At 44.4% G+C, this 12,098-nt stretch overlaps 1 protein-coding gene and 1 pseudogene across 2 annotated transcripts in view; both read right to left on the bottom strand.

Annotated features, from left to right (window-relative positions):
- Positions 1 to 10,501, bottom strand: part of DYNC2LI1 (dynein cytoplasmic 2 light intermediate chain 1) — a 32,199-nt gene extending 21,698 nt beyond the window's left edge. Inside the window, exons 1-4 of the mRNA XM_080913942.1 lie at positions 10,428 to 10,501; positions 8,434 to 8,551; positions 3,271 to 3,305; positions 1,206 to 1,275 (exon numbers count right to left, since the gene is read on the bottom strand). Coding sequence (XP_080770068.1) covers positions 1,206 to 1,275; positions 3,271 to 3,305; positions 8,434 to 8,551; positions 10,428 to 10,435 — 231 coding nt within the window. The 5' untranslated portion in view covers positions 10,436 to 10,501. The remainder of the gene's footprint in view (positions 1 to 1,205; positions 1,276 to 3,270; positions 3,306 to 8,433; positions 8,552 to 10,427) is intronic.
- On the bottom strand, positions 5,713 to 6,539 carry LOC308419292 (large ribosomal subunit protein uL18-like; annotated as a pseudogene). Its single transcript has one exon. The product of its transcript is annotated as a large ribosomal subunit protein uL18-like (transcript).
- Positions 10,502 to 12,098: the final 1,597 nt, after the last annotated feature.

Below are 12,098 nucleotides of genomic sequence, written 5' to 3'. Positions count from 1 at the left end.
AGAGACCTACGGTGCTACAGTAGGTACCTCCTGGACAGTGTGTAGACAGTGAGAGACCTGGGCACACAGACCTAAGTGGATGTCTTTATCTCACCTCTCCTGGAAAGGGTCAGGGATCTATGTTGAAGAGGTGAAAGGGTTGTTAAGAGCCAGAAACAGTGGATGACCGCAAGGAAACATCTTCCAGACAACAGGGCTGATGCACACAGAAACTCACAGAGACCGTGATGGAATGTATCAGGACTGTCGGAGTTCACACTTGAGAAAACCCCAGCATGGGGAAAGGAAGTGGGCACCAGCTTCCTGACTGAGACACTGTTTGCAGTTGCATGCTGGGAGAGGGAAGGTCTTGCCGAGGCAGTGCCACTGTGAATACCAGCCACAGTCCAGGCAGGCCACATGCTCAGCGGTGGACATCAGAATGATCCCGTGACTCTCTGTGTGCCTTTTGTTCTTGTTATGGGTTGGTGTTTCTGTCTTCTTGTCTTTGTTTTGTGTGCCTCAGTTTCCCCCCACTTTTAAGAGAGAGAAAGAATATGACGCTGGGTGAGTGGAGAGGGGGGGGATCTGGAGGGCTGGGAGGGGGGAAAGTATGCTCAAATATATTGCATGACAAATTTTAAAGTAACTGCAAAGTTATAAGAATGGGAGCAGTCGTCATGTCATTTTTATTTTAAAACAGAAAAGGCTCCATCTATACTGTAAGTGGGCAATGAACCCATATCATCAAATTCCAAAGAAATCTTATTTCATGCCGGGCCTGCTGCCACATGTGTACACCTTAACAACACTCAGAAGGCTGAGGCGGAAGGGATGCAAATTTGTGCCACCTGCACTGCACAATGAGTTTCAGGCCAATTTGAGATACATAGTGGAAAACAAATAAACAAACTGAAACCCCCAAACCCCAAAGCAAAAGCACCACATACGATTCAAGGAACTCACTATTAAGTTGGCATAAGCAGGCCAAAGAACTGTGCAAAAGTTGCAAATAAATTTTCTCAACACTTTAAAATACAAAAGAGAAAACTAAGATAGTTCCTGCAGGTTCGGTGGGCTTCCTGTTAGCTGAGCTGCATGTGAAGTTAAAGCCCACGGCTGTGACTTGCACCACTGACATGTTTACTGTTTACAGATAATGTAAGCCACCTTGGCATCCTAGCCTCCCATCTAGGGCCCGAGACAGGACTTGAAGATGGACTCACTGTGTTGTGCCCCTTGGTTTTCCTTCCGTATGTGTATTCCAAAGCTAAGGTGGGCTTGGCTGGCTCATCCCTGTATAATAAAGACAGACACTATTAGCTGGTGGGCCTGGTTCCATTGCTATAACTGCACCATTCACTTCCTCTTAAACAGTCTCTCAACAACACTGAACGTTTTATATCAACAATGAATATTAGCACTGAGGTAAAGCTAAAGCCACGTTATTCCACAAGACACAAACAAGCCCTTCAAACACTGCCCTGGGGCTGTAGTATTGGGCAGGAGTGAACAGCACTGTCCGAATGGATGGTCACTTTGCAGGGACAGTGGAAAGGCAGTAAGCTGGCAGTGCCAAGGGCCACACTCTGTCCCCAGCTCTCAGGGGATGCTGACTCACTTGTTCAGCCTCAACGTTCGAGCTGAGAACCAATGCCAGTCACCTGGTGGGAGATTTTTGTGGCTTTCTTTATTTCAAATCTCAGCCAAAAAGGAGAGTTGAAAAAAATATGAGCAAGGGCATAAAACCAACAAATGATTTGGGAAATATTTAAGTGATTTAATAAATTACTTATGCAATTTAAAATTGTTTGGAAAGCAATTTATAGTATGTATTTGCTTTAAATGTAAGGAGTATACGAACTAAATCTCACTGGCACACCCTTTGAAGGGTGCAGTTTACAGTGTGAGGCGTCTCCATTCACCCTGCTGTGCAGCCAGTCCTTTGACTTTGCAACTCCACATACATTGACCAGTGTCCCACGTTCCTCCTCCCAACCTCGGCCTCTCCCCTTTCCCTTCTGCTTCTGTGAGACGAGTTGCTTGAGGATCCCATACAGAAGGATCAGACAACTTTGTCTGTTTGGTGACTGGGTTATTTTACTTTGTATAGTACCCTCAAAGTTCACATACATTATAGAATATGACAATTTATTTCCTTTTTAAATTAAAGACTTCCTTAGAAACCCTGTCTTAAAAAAACAAACAAATCGTAAAGATCTTCTTATTTTATGTAAATGAGTAGGGCCTGCATGCATGTGCGAGCACCATGTACATGTGTGTGACTGTGTGTGCATGTGTGAGCACCAGGTGCATGCATGTGTGAGCACCATGTGCGTGTGTGTGACTGTGTGTGCATGTGTGAGCACCACGAGCATGCATGTGTGAGTACCATGTGCGTGTGTGTGACTGTGTGTGCATGTGTGAGCACCACGAGCATGCCAGGCACCTGTGGAGGTCAGAGGATCTGGCTCCCTTGGAGTTACAGATACTCGTGAGCTACATGTAGGTGCTGGGGAACAACCCTGGGTCCTCTGCAAAAGAAGCAGGTACTGTCCAGTGCTGGATTTCTTTCCTTTTTGAGACTAAATAGTATTATATTTAGTTCAAACTAGGAAAACAAAGACCACAGTTTAAATTTTGGGATTTGTATATTTCTATTTGTTGAATATTTTGAACTTTATCTTGGAAGATATTTTTGGGATTCACACCAAGTATTATTTAGTTATATTTTCTTAAGGATATAGCTCTTTTAGAAAGCAAGATGATTCTCCTAAAATAAAACATCTAACATGGTTAAGCCACAATCTGAAAAATTGTCTTGTTTCTGGGCACACGACAAGAGAGCCTAAGTGAACAGTTTCCACTCAATGCTGCAGCTTGTAACGCTTCATCAGAGACTAGTGTTACACTGGATGGTTTATTATAGGAAACCGTGGTTACATTCATCACTCATCGATTAGGTAGAATAAAAAGACCTTACATACCAAAGTGGCACAGCCTCAAAGAACAGGAGCACGCTGGAGGCTACACAACTGGTGATGTTTCTTCTTTGAACAGAAGCATCTAGTATGGACCCTGAATGTTTCTGCCTTTCTTTCTTTCATCTTTAAAGGTGTTCTTAGAGGTTGTCTTAAAGACTCAGAATATCTTTAAAGTTGTAATCAGGATTGAGAATTAAATATTTTGAGTCTCGAAATTACTGCTTCTTCTGTGTCTTTGGCCTGACTTGCTCTGCTGTGGCTGGAACAAACATGAAAGCTGTAGAAGAGAGGCTGACCTAGCGCTTACCTGTCAAGGCACCTTAGAATAATAGTAGTCTTTCCCTAGAAATCAAAAAGAAACACGTGTTAATGTCGCCCTCACGCACCATCTTATCAGTGTTTGTAACTATGGCCCGAAATAGCTTTTAAAATCATTAGAATGATAAATTACCTGGAAATGAAAAACTACAAACTTTCAGAACTGCGTCAGAATTTGATGGGTGGGAAACATGAGCTGTCAACTCTGTCACAGAGCGACCACACCGCTGTCATATAATTATCAAGTCCCCAGATGGCAAACATCAGCAAACCATACCTCATGTTCATGGTCACCTGACAGCTGTCTTAAACTTTTTTACTCAGCAACCTTAATTACTGGTTAGTCTGATGAGAAGATTCTAAAATGTTTCCATCCCAATTGTCGAGGTGGAAACAAAGATAAAAGCTAACACACAAACACAAGATGAGCTGTAGAAACGCTGGAGGCTGACACGCTGCTAGAGCACTTGATTTTAATTCTAGAGGATGTGTTGGTTCCAACTTTCCTTTTAGGAACTGAGAAATATAGGCTCTGGCCACTAACTGTGAAACATAACCCACATCCTACCCAGAAACTTGTTCAGTGGAGAAAACATAAATAAATGACCCTTTTCGAGGAAGGGATGTGAACGGAGCGGGAGCGGCAGGGCCAGCACCACCAGGAAACCCCTGAGCTCCAAGGACCACTCCAGAGTGTGCAGAGTATATGTGCAGTACAATGAGATCAAATGACCTTTTCCTAATACCATAAGACACACATACACACTGAAGCATGGCCAATGCTATACAAAACGGAAACACCAGAAACCCCGATGCAGCACACAAATTCAGACATGCCACACAGGGAATATACAGATATTAGGTATGGCAATGTAGAATTACACTTACACGGTAAGTCAATTTTGAAATGCCTTCTCCTGCTTCATTATACACACACACACACACACACACACACACACACACGTGTCTACACATGTACACATGCATACAATGATGGACATACTATGTTGAGTGTTTCTAATGGGCAGCTTTGCAGTTTTCTCTCCCTGTGTCTGTTACATGTCATGTCCAGTTTTATCTTGAATCTTTTCCCTACCAGGAATGGCACAACCTCCAAATCACAGATGCAGAAACATTCTCTGGCCACTTCTCCAGGGGTCACAGCAGTCTCCCCAACCTTAGGAGAGGTCTTAAAACCCTCTGACCCTGATGTGTGTCCTCTGCCAGTCTCTCTGCTCACTCTAAAGTCAGTAGCAGCTCTTCACTATGATCACCTCTTGCAAATGTCAGTGACATCCGAGGCTTCCGCACCAGCAAACACCCTTTCTAGGGGAACTTGGCCACCTTCCTCCTTGGCTTGCATCCCTGCAAGTGCTGACGTCATCAGATCAGCCTCACTTTCTCTCCACCATGGAGACAGCACTCTAGCTTGCTCCACTTGCAGATCTGGATCCCCAGGAGGCTCCCTGATCCCTTCTTCTGAATTGATGCTTTTTCATTGTTTCTTGTCTCTCAAGCACTTCCCCACCCCAGGTGCTGACATGGTTCGAATGATGTTTCCCTAGCCTCAAGTATTGGGTGCTTGATTGCCAACTGTCAGAGTTTGGGGGTAATGACTGCCTGCGCAGATGGATTAATCCCCTGATCACACAATGGCATTGTTAGGAGGTTGTGAAAATCAGGCAGGTCACCTGGCTGGAGAAGTAGACCCCGGGCATGTTCTTTGGCCCCTTTCCGTATTTCTTTCTAGCTCCTGGCTGCCATGACGTGAACTTCTCTGTTCCACTGTGCCCTCCCCACCATGATGGCTGAAACTTCTGAAACATAAGCCCAACTGTCAGGGAGCTGATGACAGTAGAAACAAAAACATGAAGGCTTCTAAGGTCTCTCGGCCTCTCTGGCTGAGCCGAGTTCTTCTTGGTCTTCACCATTTCCCCAGTCTCTGTCTCGTAGAATCTCCATGTGTGTTGTACAAGTACCACCATCAAGTCCCTCGCTGGAGAGACTGTGCCCTTCACTCCTGCTCACTGTTGTGAAAGAGTTCAGCAGATACCCACTGCGCCTGCCCGCAGCTGAGTGGGGGCGTGGCCGGATGGGGGGTGGCTGGAAAGAGAACAAGGAGCCAGGACCCAAGGTTGTCCACTTCTCTGAGACAGGGTGATCACTGTTAAGTACAACAGAAGAAGCATTTACTTTGCTTTAACTTTCAAAATAAACTAGTCAGCTATTTATTTATTCACAAAATAACCCAGAACCAGGTGTTTATTCACAGAGTGCTGTCTGTAAAAGTTCTGGCCCCTTGAGGTGCTCCTAAGACTTCAAAAGAAAATCTCGCTAAAATTTACATTAGGGAAAATGAACAAAAACTTTTTTTTTTGCTTGATCAATATGTTTATTGTCTTTATGAAAAATATCTTCATAAAAAACTGCTTTAGCTTTCAGCAGCCCATTCCTGAGCTCTGAGGAAGTTTGCCTTCTTTTGAGCAACCCGGTCTTTCTTCTGGGCAAGAGACATTTTGGGACAATTCCACCTCTTCTTCTTCTTCACTTCTCTCTTGGGCTTCTCCTCAGAGACTGGATTCTCTGATAGCAGCATGAGCTTTCTTATACATTTCCTCCATATGTCTGGAGTTACACTGTTCTTGATGTACTGAGAGAACTGTTTCTTAGACGCATCTTCGCCTTCCTCCATTAGGTAGCACACGTAGTCGGCCACATTCTGGTCTGTGATGTCCTTACGATGTACCTCTGCATGGAACTTCTTGCTTTCAGAGTCATAACCCCAGCTCCCTTCAGGGCCCTCAAAATTTTATTGCCAGTTGTAATTTGGGCTAGACCTGCATCCAAATAGCAAGCGAAGGCACCGGGCTGGCCGTCAAGGCTACCCACATGGTGTTCGTCTCCAGCCACCTCCACTTGGCCTTCACAGAGCTTGTCTGTGCCAAACCTGTTCAGAAGCCTGCGGGCCAGCAGCAGGCCGGTGCCATAGGCTGTGGCATAGTTCGTCAGGCCGACTTCCACACCGTACTTTGGAAGTTCGTGTGCATGTGCTTCTATGCGGGCGTATGCAGTCTGGCAGATGGTACCTCTGCTAGTTACACGAACTGTCACCCTGTATTTGGGTGTGCTGTCCTTATTTTTGTCCTGGATCACCAATCTTTTCCGTGCATAGTATAGTCTCTCCTCCCGCTGCCTTCTAAGCCTCGCTTCCTATCTTTTAAAGTAGGCCTTACTCTCGACAGCTTTCACGAACCCCATCCTGCGGAACACAGACCCTCAACCTCGGCTGCACACAGACCTCTACAAACTGGTTTACACTTATTGCTACCACGAAAAGGAGTGTGCGCACATCAAACGTGAACCAAACAAGCCGCCTCCGGGTAAAGCAGTCAAGAACAAAGGTGACCTGGAGACGGGCGGAGGACAGGGCACGGGCATTCAGTGAGGGAGCCTGGCTAATGTCAGCGGTGTTGGCAGAGCCATTCTGGATAGCCTTTATTCAGAATATCTCACATGACACAATTTATCTGGACCACTGACTAACACTGGTTATTATATATGTGTCTGTCCCTAACAGGAAACTGTCCAAGCATTATAGCCACTGGTGTAGTAACTCCAGCCCCTGGGAAGTTAAGGCATGTTCAAGGCTAGCCTGGGCTACATGTAGTAGTGACAGTCTCCAAACAAAATAAAATATTTTTTAAATAAAAATATTAAAAAGAAGGAAAATGACTCTATTCACAACGGCAAACCCGTGAAATACTCATAAAATATGTTGGGTTAAAACTGTAAAAAATAATCCCCATGAGAATTTTATTTATGTGTCTGTATATTGTGATGTATGTGTTTATGTGGGCATGTGCAGGTTTAAATTAAAGACTGCAGTGAGTGAGCCAATAAAATATTCAAAAAGAACAGAAATTAAAAATAAAATGAAAATACAATGAGTAAACATTTACTATCCATAAATTGTTTATCTTTTATATATTAATTAATATATAACTCATTAATGCAACAGACAAAATTATATATAAAATTTGCATCCTGATTATTTTAATTTGCATTAGTTTTTTCCAAAACATGTATTTTTTAAATTTTATTTTTATTTATTTGTTTATTTATTAATTTTTATGTACATGGGAGTTTTGCCTACATATATATGTCTGTACACACACATGGCTGGTGCCTGAGAAGATCAGAAGAAGGCTTCTGGTCCCTTGATACTGGTGTAACAGCTAGTTATGAGCTGCCATGTGGGTGATGGGACTCAAACCCAGGTCCTCTGGAAGAGTAGTGAGTGCTGTTCAGCTATTTCTCCAGCCCCAACTTGTTCCTTGCTATATGATCATTTATGCCAGTAAATATCATTTTTAATAATAATGAGGGTAAAACCCTCAAATGGGGATATCTGGTGTATTGGAGGCAATTCTGAGGAGGTCCTGAGAAAAGAGGGGTTCTCGGCCTCACTGGTTCAGAGCTTAGTTTTTGCCTGTCAGTGGTCTCATGTAGAAGCATGAAGCTCAGAGAATGAACAGTAACTGTGACTCCAAAGAGAAACCACCCAACGCTACTATACAGGCTCTAGCGTTGGGAAGCTCGGAAGCCTCCGCCCTTTGCGGACAATGTTGCAGGTCCTCCTTGAATGCAGAGATTCTGTGCAGGGATGTGACACACCTGCTCTTGCTGGGTGGCCACATCCCACGTTTTCCGTATAGTTGGTTGACCTCACAGAGGATGGGACATACCACCTCATTGTCCTCACACCTTCCACAATGACTAATTCTCTAACATCATCACTAACACGGGTCAATTGTTCCTTCACAGTGAAGTCACTGAGTCCACAGCATGAAAGCCGCTAAGAGACTGATTTACTGAGGTGCTGACTCACAGACTTCAGAGGACCCTGGCTTTTATATGCAATCAAAGCAGAAGGCACAACTGTGAAATTATGATGTAAAAATAGTTAAAAGTCTTCCAAGCATTTTGTTCACAGTTATAACTCTCCCCTAATCAATGAGTAAGCTCTTTCTAATTTCTGCTTAAATCAGGCTGAACATTTGAGCTGAGAATATGTACATTTAATCAGTGTATTAAGGTAAAACTTGTCACTGATTGCTAAGTTGTGAAAACTGAAACATATTAAAAGCATTACCCCATTTTTACTGCCGATGAAGAAAACAGATTTTTCTCCGATTTCAGCTCCATCCCCTTCGCTTCCCTGGCTTCTCCTTTTCTCTACCTCAGCGTTTGCGATCTCCCAGAGAGTTTCACTGCAGGGGTAGAAAAGCCAACGGTAGAGGAACAGAAGGAATCCTTAGGAACATTTATTTCCGGCAGAGACATAAAGATGCTATTTCCTGAGAGTCAATCACTAGGTAAAAGGCCAAAGGATGTTTTCTGTTTCCACCTGGAATTGGCTCTTGAAGAATAGCGACATTTAAAAACGGAGCACTCTAGCGCTCCGCTGTGATAATCCATTCCTCTGCTGTGACAGCCAGCAAAGCAAGGGTTTGCTTCCCAATTCCAGGAGTCCAGGCAAGCAGGTGGGTTATGGCAGCAGCTTGTCTCAGGCAGTCACACACCCTATCAAGAGCAGAGAGAAGGGGCTGGAGAGATTGCTCAGTGGTTAGAGCACTAGCTGCTCTTCCAGAGGTCCTGAGTTCAATTCCCAGCAACCACATGGTGGCTCACAACCATCTGTAATGGGATCTGATGTTCTGGTGTGTCTGTCAGCTATACAGTGTACTCATATACATAAAATAAACAAATCTTTAAAAAAAAAAAAAGAGCAGAGAGAATGCATGAATGCCTATTTGCCCTCCTGGGGAGACTAGCTGTCCCCAAGCTCTATGGAGTCTCCTGTCTTCACCCCTCCGTGTCCCGAGTTTACAGACATGTGTCCTGCACCTCACATTTACCAACTCAGGTCCCCATGCTTAAACATCACTTTATGTATTGAGCCTTCTTCCAGTCCTACCCAAGTATTTGTTGAGCAACTATGTTAATCCTCAGGCTCCAATCTGTTTCTTTGTCTTTGAAATGTCAATTAAAAGAGAAAAAAAAGAATGTCTGTTTTTGGGGCCGCAGTGATTGTCACTGTCCATTTAGTTTTAGGCCCTGGCCTTTTAAACTACAGAAGCTATCAATGGTCTATAATTATTACCAGACTAGAACGTGAATCAGGGCTGATGATAATGTTAAAGCAGCTACCGTGCCTGCTTCACATGCATCAGGCTCTGAGTTCAGTTTATTGAACCCACAAACAAAACGAGAGTATTTTGAAACATCAAAACAAAAAAACAAAAGTGAAAACCGAAATCCCGAATAAACGGAACTCTTTTATTTCAAAAGCCAGGCATTCTGTGCCCATCTGGTTGCTGTTTACACACCATCCCCCCAAATACGATCATCTGTCTCTCAAGTATCCAGTAAAAGGAACGGGTTCTTCAAGCTGCCAAAAAACAAAACAAACTAACAAAGCCCCTGCACCCATAGCTTCACTAGAGTAACCAAGAGAAGGCGGTGCAAAGCTGACTCAGTTCCAACTGTGAACTTCATAAACTCTACTGCAGCTCGTGCCTCTGATCCAGAAAGGGGTGAAAGATCTATACTGCGCTCTGGTGGACCCTTGTCCCTCTCCCTGACATCTTTGTAGGCCATTCGGAGGTTCGGGTACTTTAAAGAAACTTGTAGAAATGAAGAGTTCAAATGTATCCCACAGCCATCAAGACCCCCCAACCCTGCGCCTTCCAGGAGATGTTGCACTTTCCTGTGAAGAACAGAAGCCCTGCACCACCAGGCAGGGCCCTCTGGAGAAGAGACTGTGGTCGGGTTCACCACCATGCCAGGCCGGCAACAGCATGTGGCTCTCAAAAGACGTCATTTGCAATCAGCGAATGGATGAAGTTTCTTAATAGCCTACTTTACTAGTTTGTTATAGAATCTTCAAGCTCTAGGTCTGGGTGTGGGGGAGGGTGGGGGTTAGGGATGGGGGTAGTGACAGCGAGATACTGTTGTTGTCCAGCCCCATAGTCCTGCCCACAGCGCCAGGGCTGGGTACCTCCGCTCCACCCATCCGTGTCCCTTCCCTATCCTGGTGGGAAAGAGGGGAGGTCGTGAGAGTCCCGCTGGCCGGTTCAGCAATACCTGGGCATGGTGGCTGCGCCGCCCCAGATGTCCTGGGCTCCACGTGGGGAACAACCCTGAGCCTGGAGGGCCGCAAGCTCCTAGTTGGGCCAGAGAATGCAGGCTCCTGGGTTGCCATGGCAACGACGTCATGGCCCGGGTTGCGTGCCAAAGAACGGCTTCATGGGAAGTGTAGTTCTTGATCTTCGGCTTGCCTCTCACTTTTCAGCATCCTAGGATGCCAGAGGATATGGTGAACATACATGTGCATCTGGAACGAAAATGCTGGGGCTTGAAGCTTTTTATTTTTTATTTATACGCAGTGACGACTGTATGCCAAGGGCCTCTGCTCCCTCGTCTTTACCTTTTTCCCTCTAATGCCATGTTTTGGAAATAGAAGCTGTTACCTAATAACGTACTAGAAGAAAAAGAGTCAACCATTAAAATCAGAACAAGGTGCGCAAACTTTTTGTCCTGTTTTCTGAAAGTTTGACTGTATGATGTTTTATGAAGCAGTGAATTATTTATTAATAAGTTAGTGAAGCATGTGCCTCTCCTATATACTTGCTTTATGTAGGTAGATTATTTTTGTTTGTAGGCTCTTTATAGATAGCCAGGACTCCCCACAAAATTATATATATATTTTATATATATATATAAAATATATATATAATTATATATATATATATATGTACATACACACACACACACACACACACACACAAGGAAGGCCCTGTGCTATACAGAGTAAGACATAATACGAACCCCTTTAAAACAAATGCACACAGCTGACTGTAATAATAACTCAGGGAAAGCAAGCTGCTGTAGAAGAGGTACAAAGTGACCACAGCTGAAGCAGTTAACAAAGCATCTATGGCAGGTTTGCTACTTGACCTCTTTTGAATGTTGAATGGATCCGGGCCCCAGATTCCTGCACGTTTGAAGGAAAGTCTCTCCAAGCCTTTGGAATCAGTTTCTATGGTGCAATATTTAAGAACATGGGGTTTGAAATAAGATGAACTGAGATTCACTTCCTAGCATGCAGAGGACTGAACCCAAGGTCGTCTGCAAGCCAGGCAAGTGTGTTACACAAGTTACAACCTTCGCCCCTTTAGCAGATTTGAACGAAGAGACGGAAGGAGCATATTCCTGGAAAAGAAGCAACATGTTGGTGAGAGAATCCACTTCAGACAAAGTCTTTGGGGACAAAATCTCCCTGCCGTTGAGGAGCCGGGAAAGCACCGCTGCACCCTCAGGAGGATGATGTGAAAGTGTTCAGAGGAGGATGTTTCCAAAGAAGGCTAACACGCTGCTCACCGATTTGTCCTCTGTGCTCTGGAGATAGCCAGCATGTGACTTGTCATTACTGTTACTGTAATGACTTGGAATCCTGGGTTTAGTGTGCTGTTTCGGAAGTCAGGTAGGTGTTAATAACCATTGTGATAACAACTTTGATGACTAATGTGTTTTCCTAACTATGACTTGCCAGGCACCTCTGTAATTGTTTTGGTTAACCAGGAGACAGGGTTGGAGGAGGAAGTCTGGCAAATGGGAAGATCTGTGGTAGTGCTTCTTAATCTGTGGGTCTCGATCCCTGTGGGAGGTCAAACGACCCTTTCACAGGAGTCACACAGCAGATGTCCTGCATACCAGATATTTACATCATGGTTCACAGCCGTAGCAAAGTCCCAG

The sequence above is a fragment of the Micromys minutus genome (assembly GCF_963924665.1).
Source record: "Micromys minutus genome assembly, chromosome: 3".
Lineage (NCBI taxonomy): Eukaryota > Metazoa > Chordata > Mammalia > Rodentia > Muridae > Micromys > Micromys minutus.
This window is presented reverse-complemented; position numbering and strand designations above follow the sequence as displayed.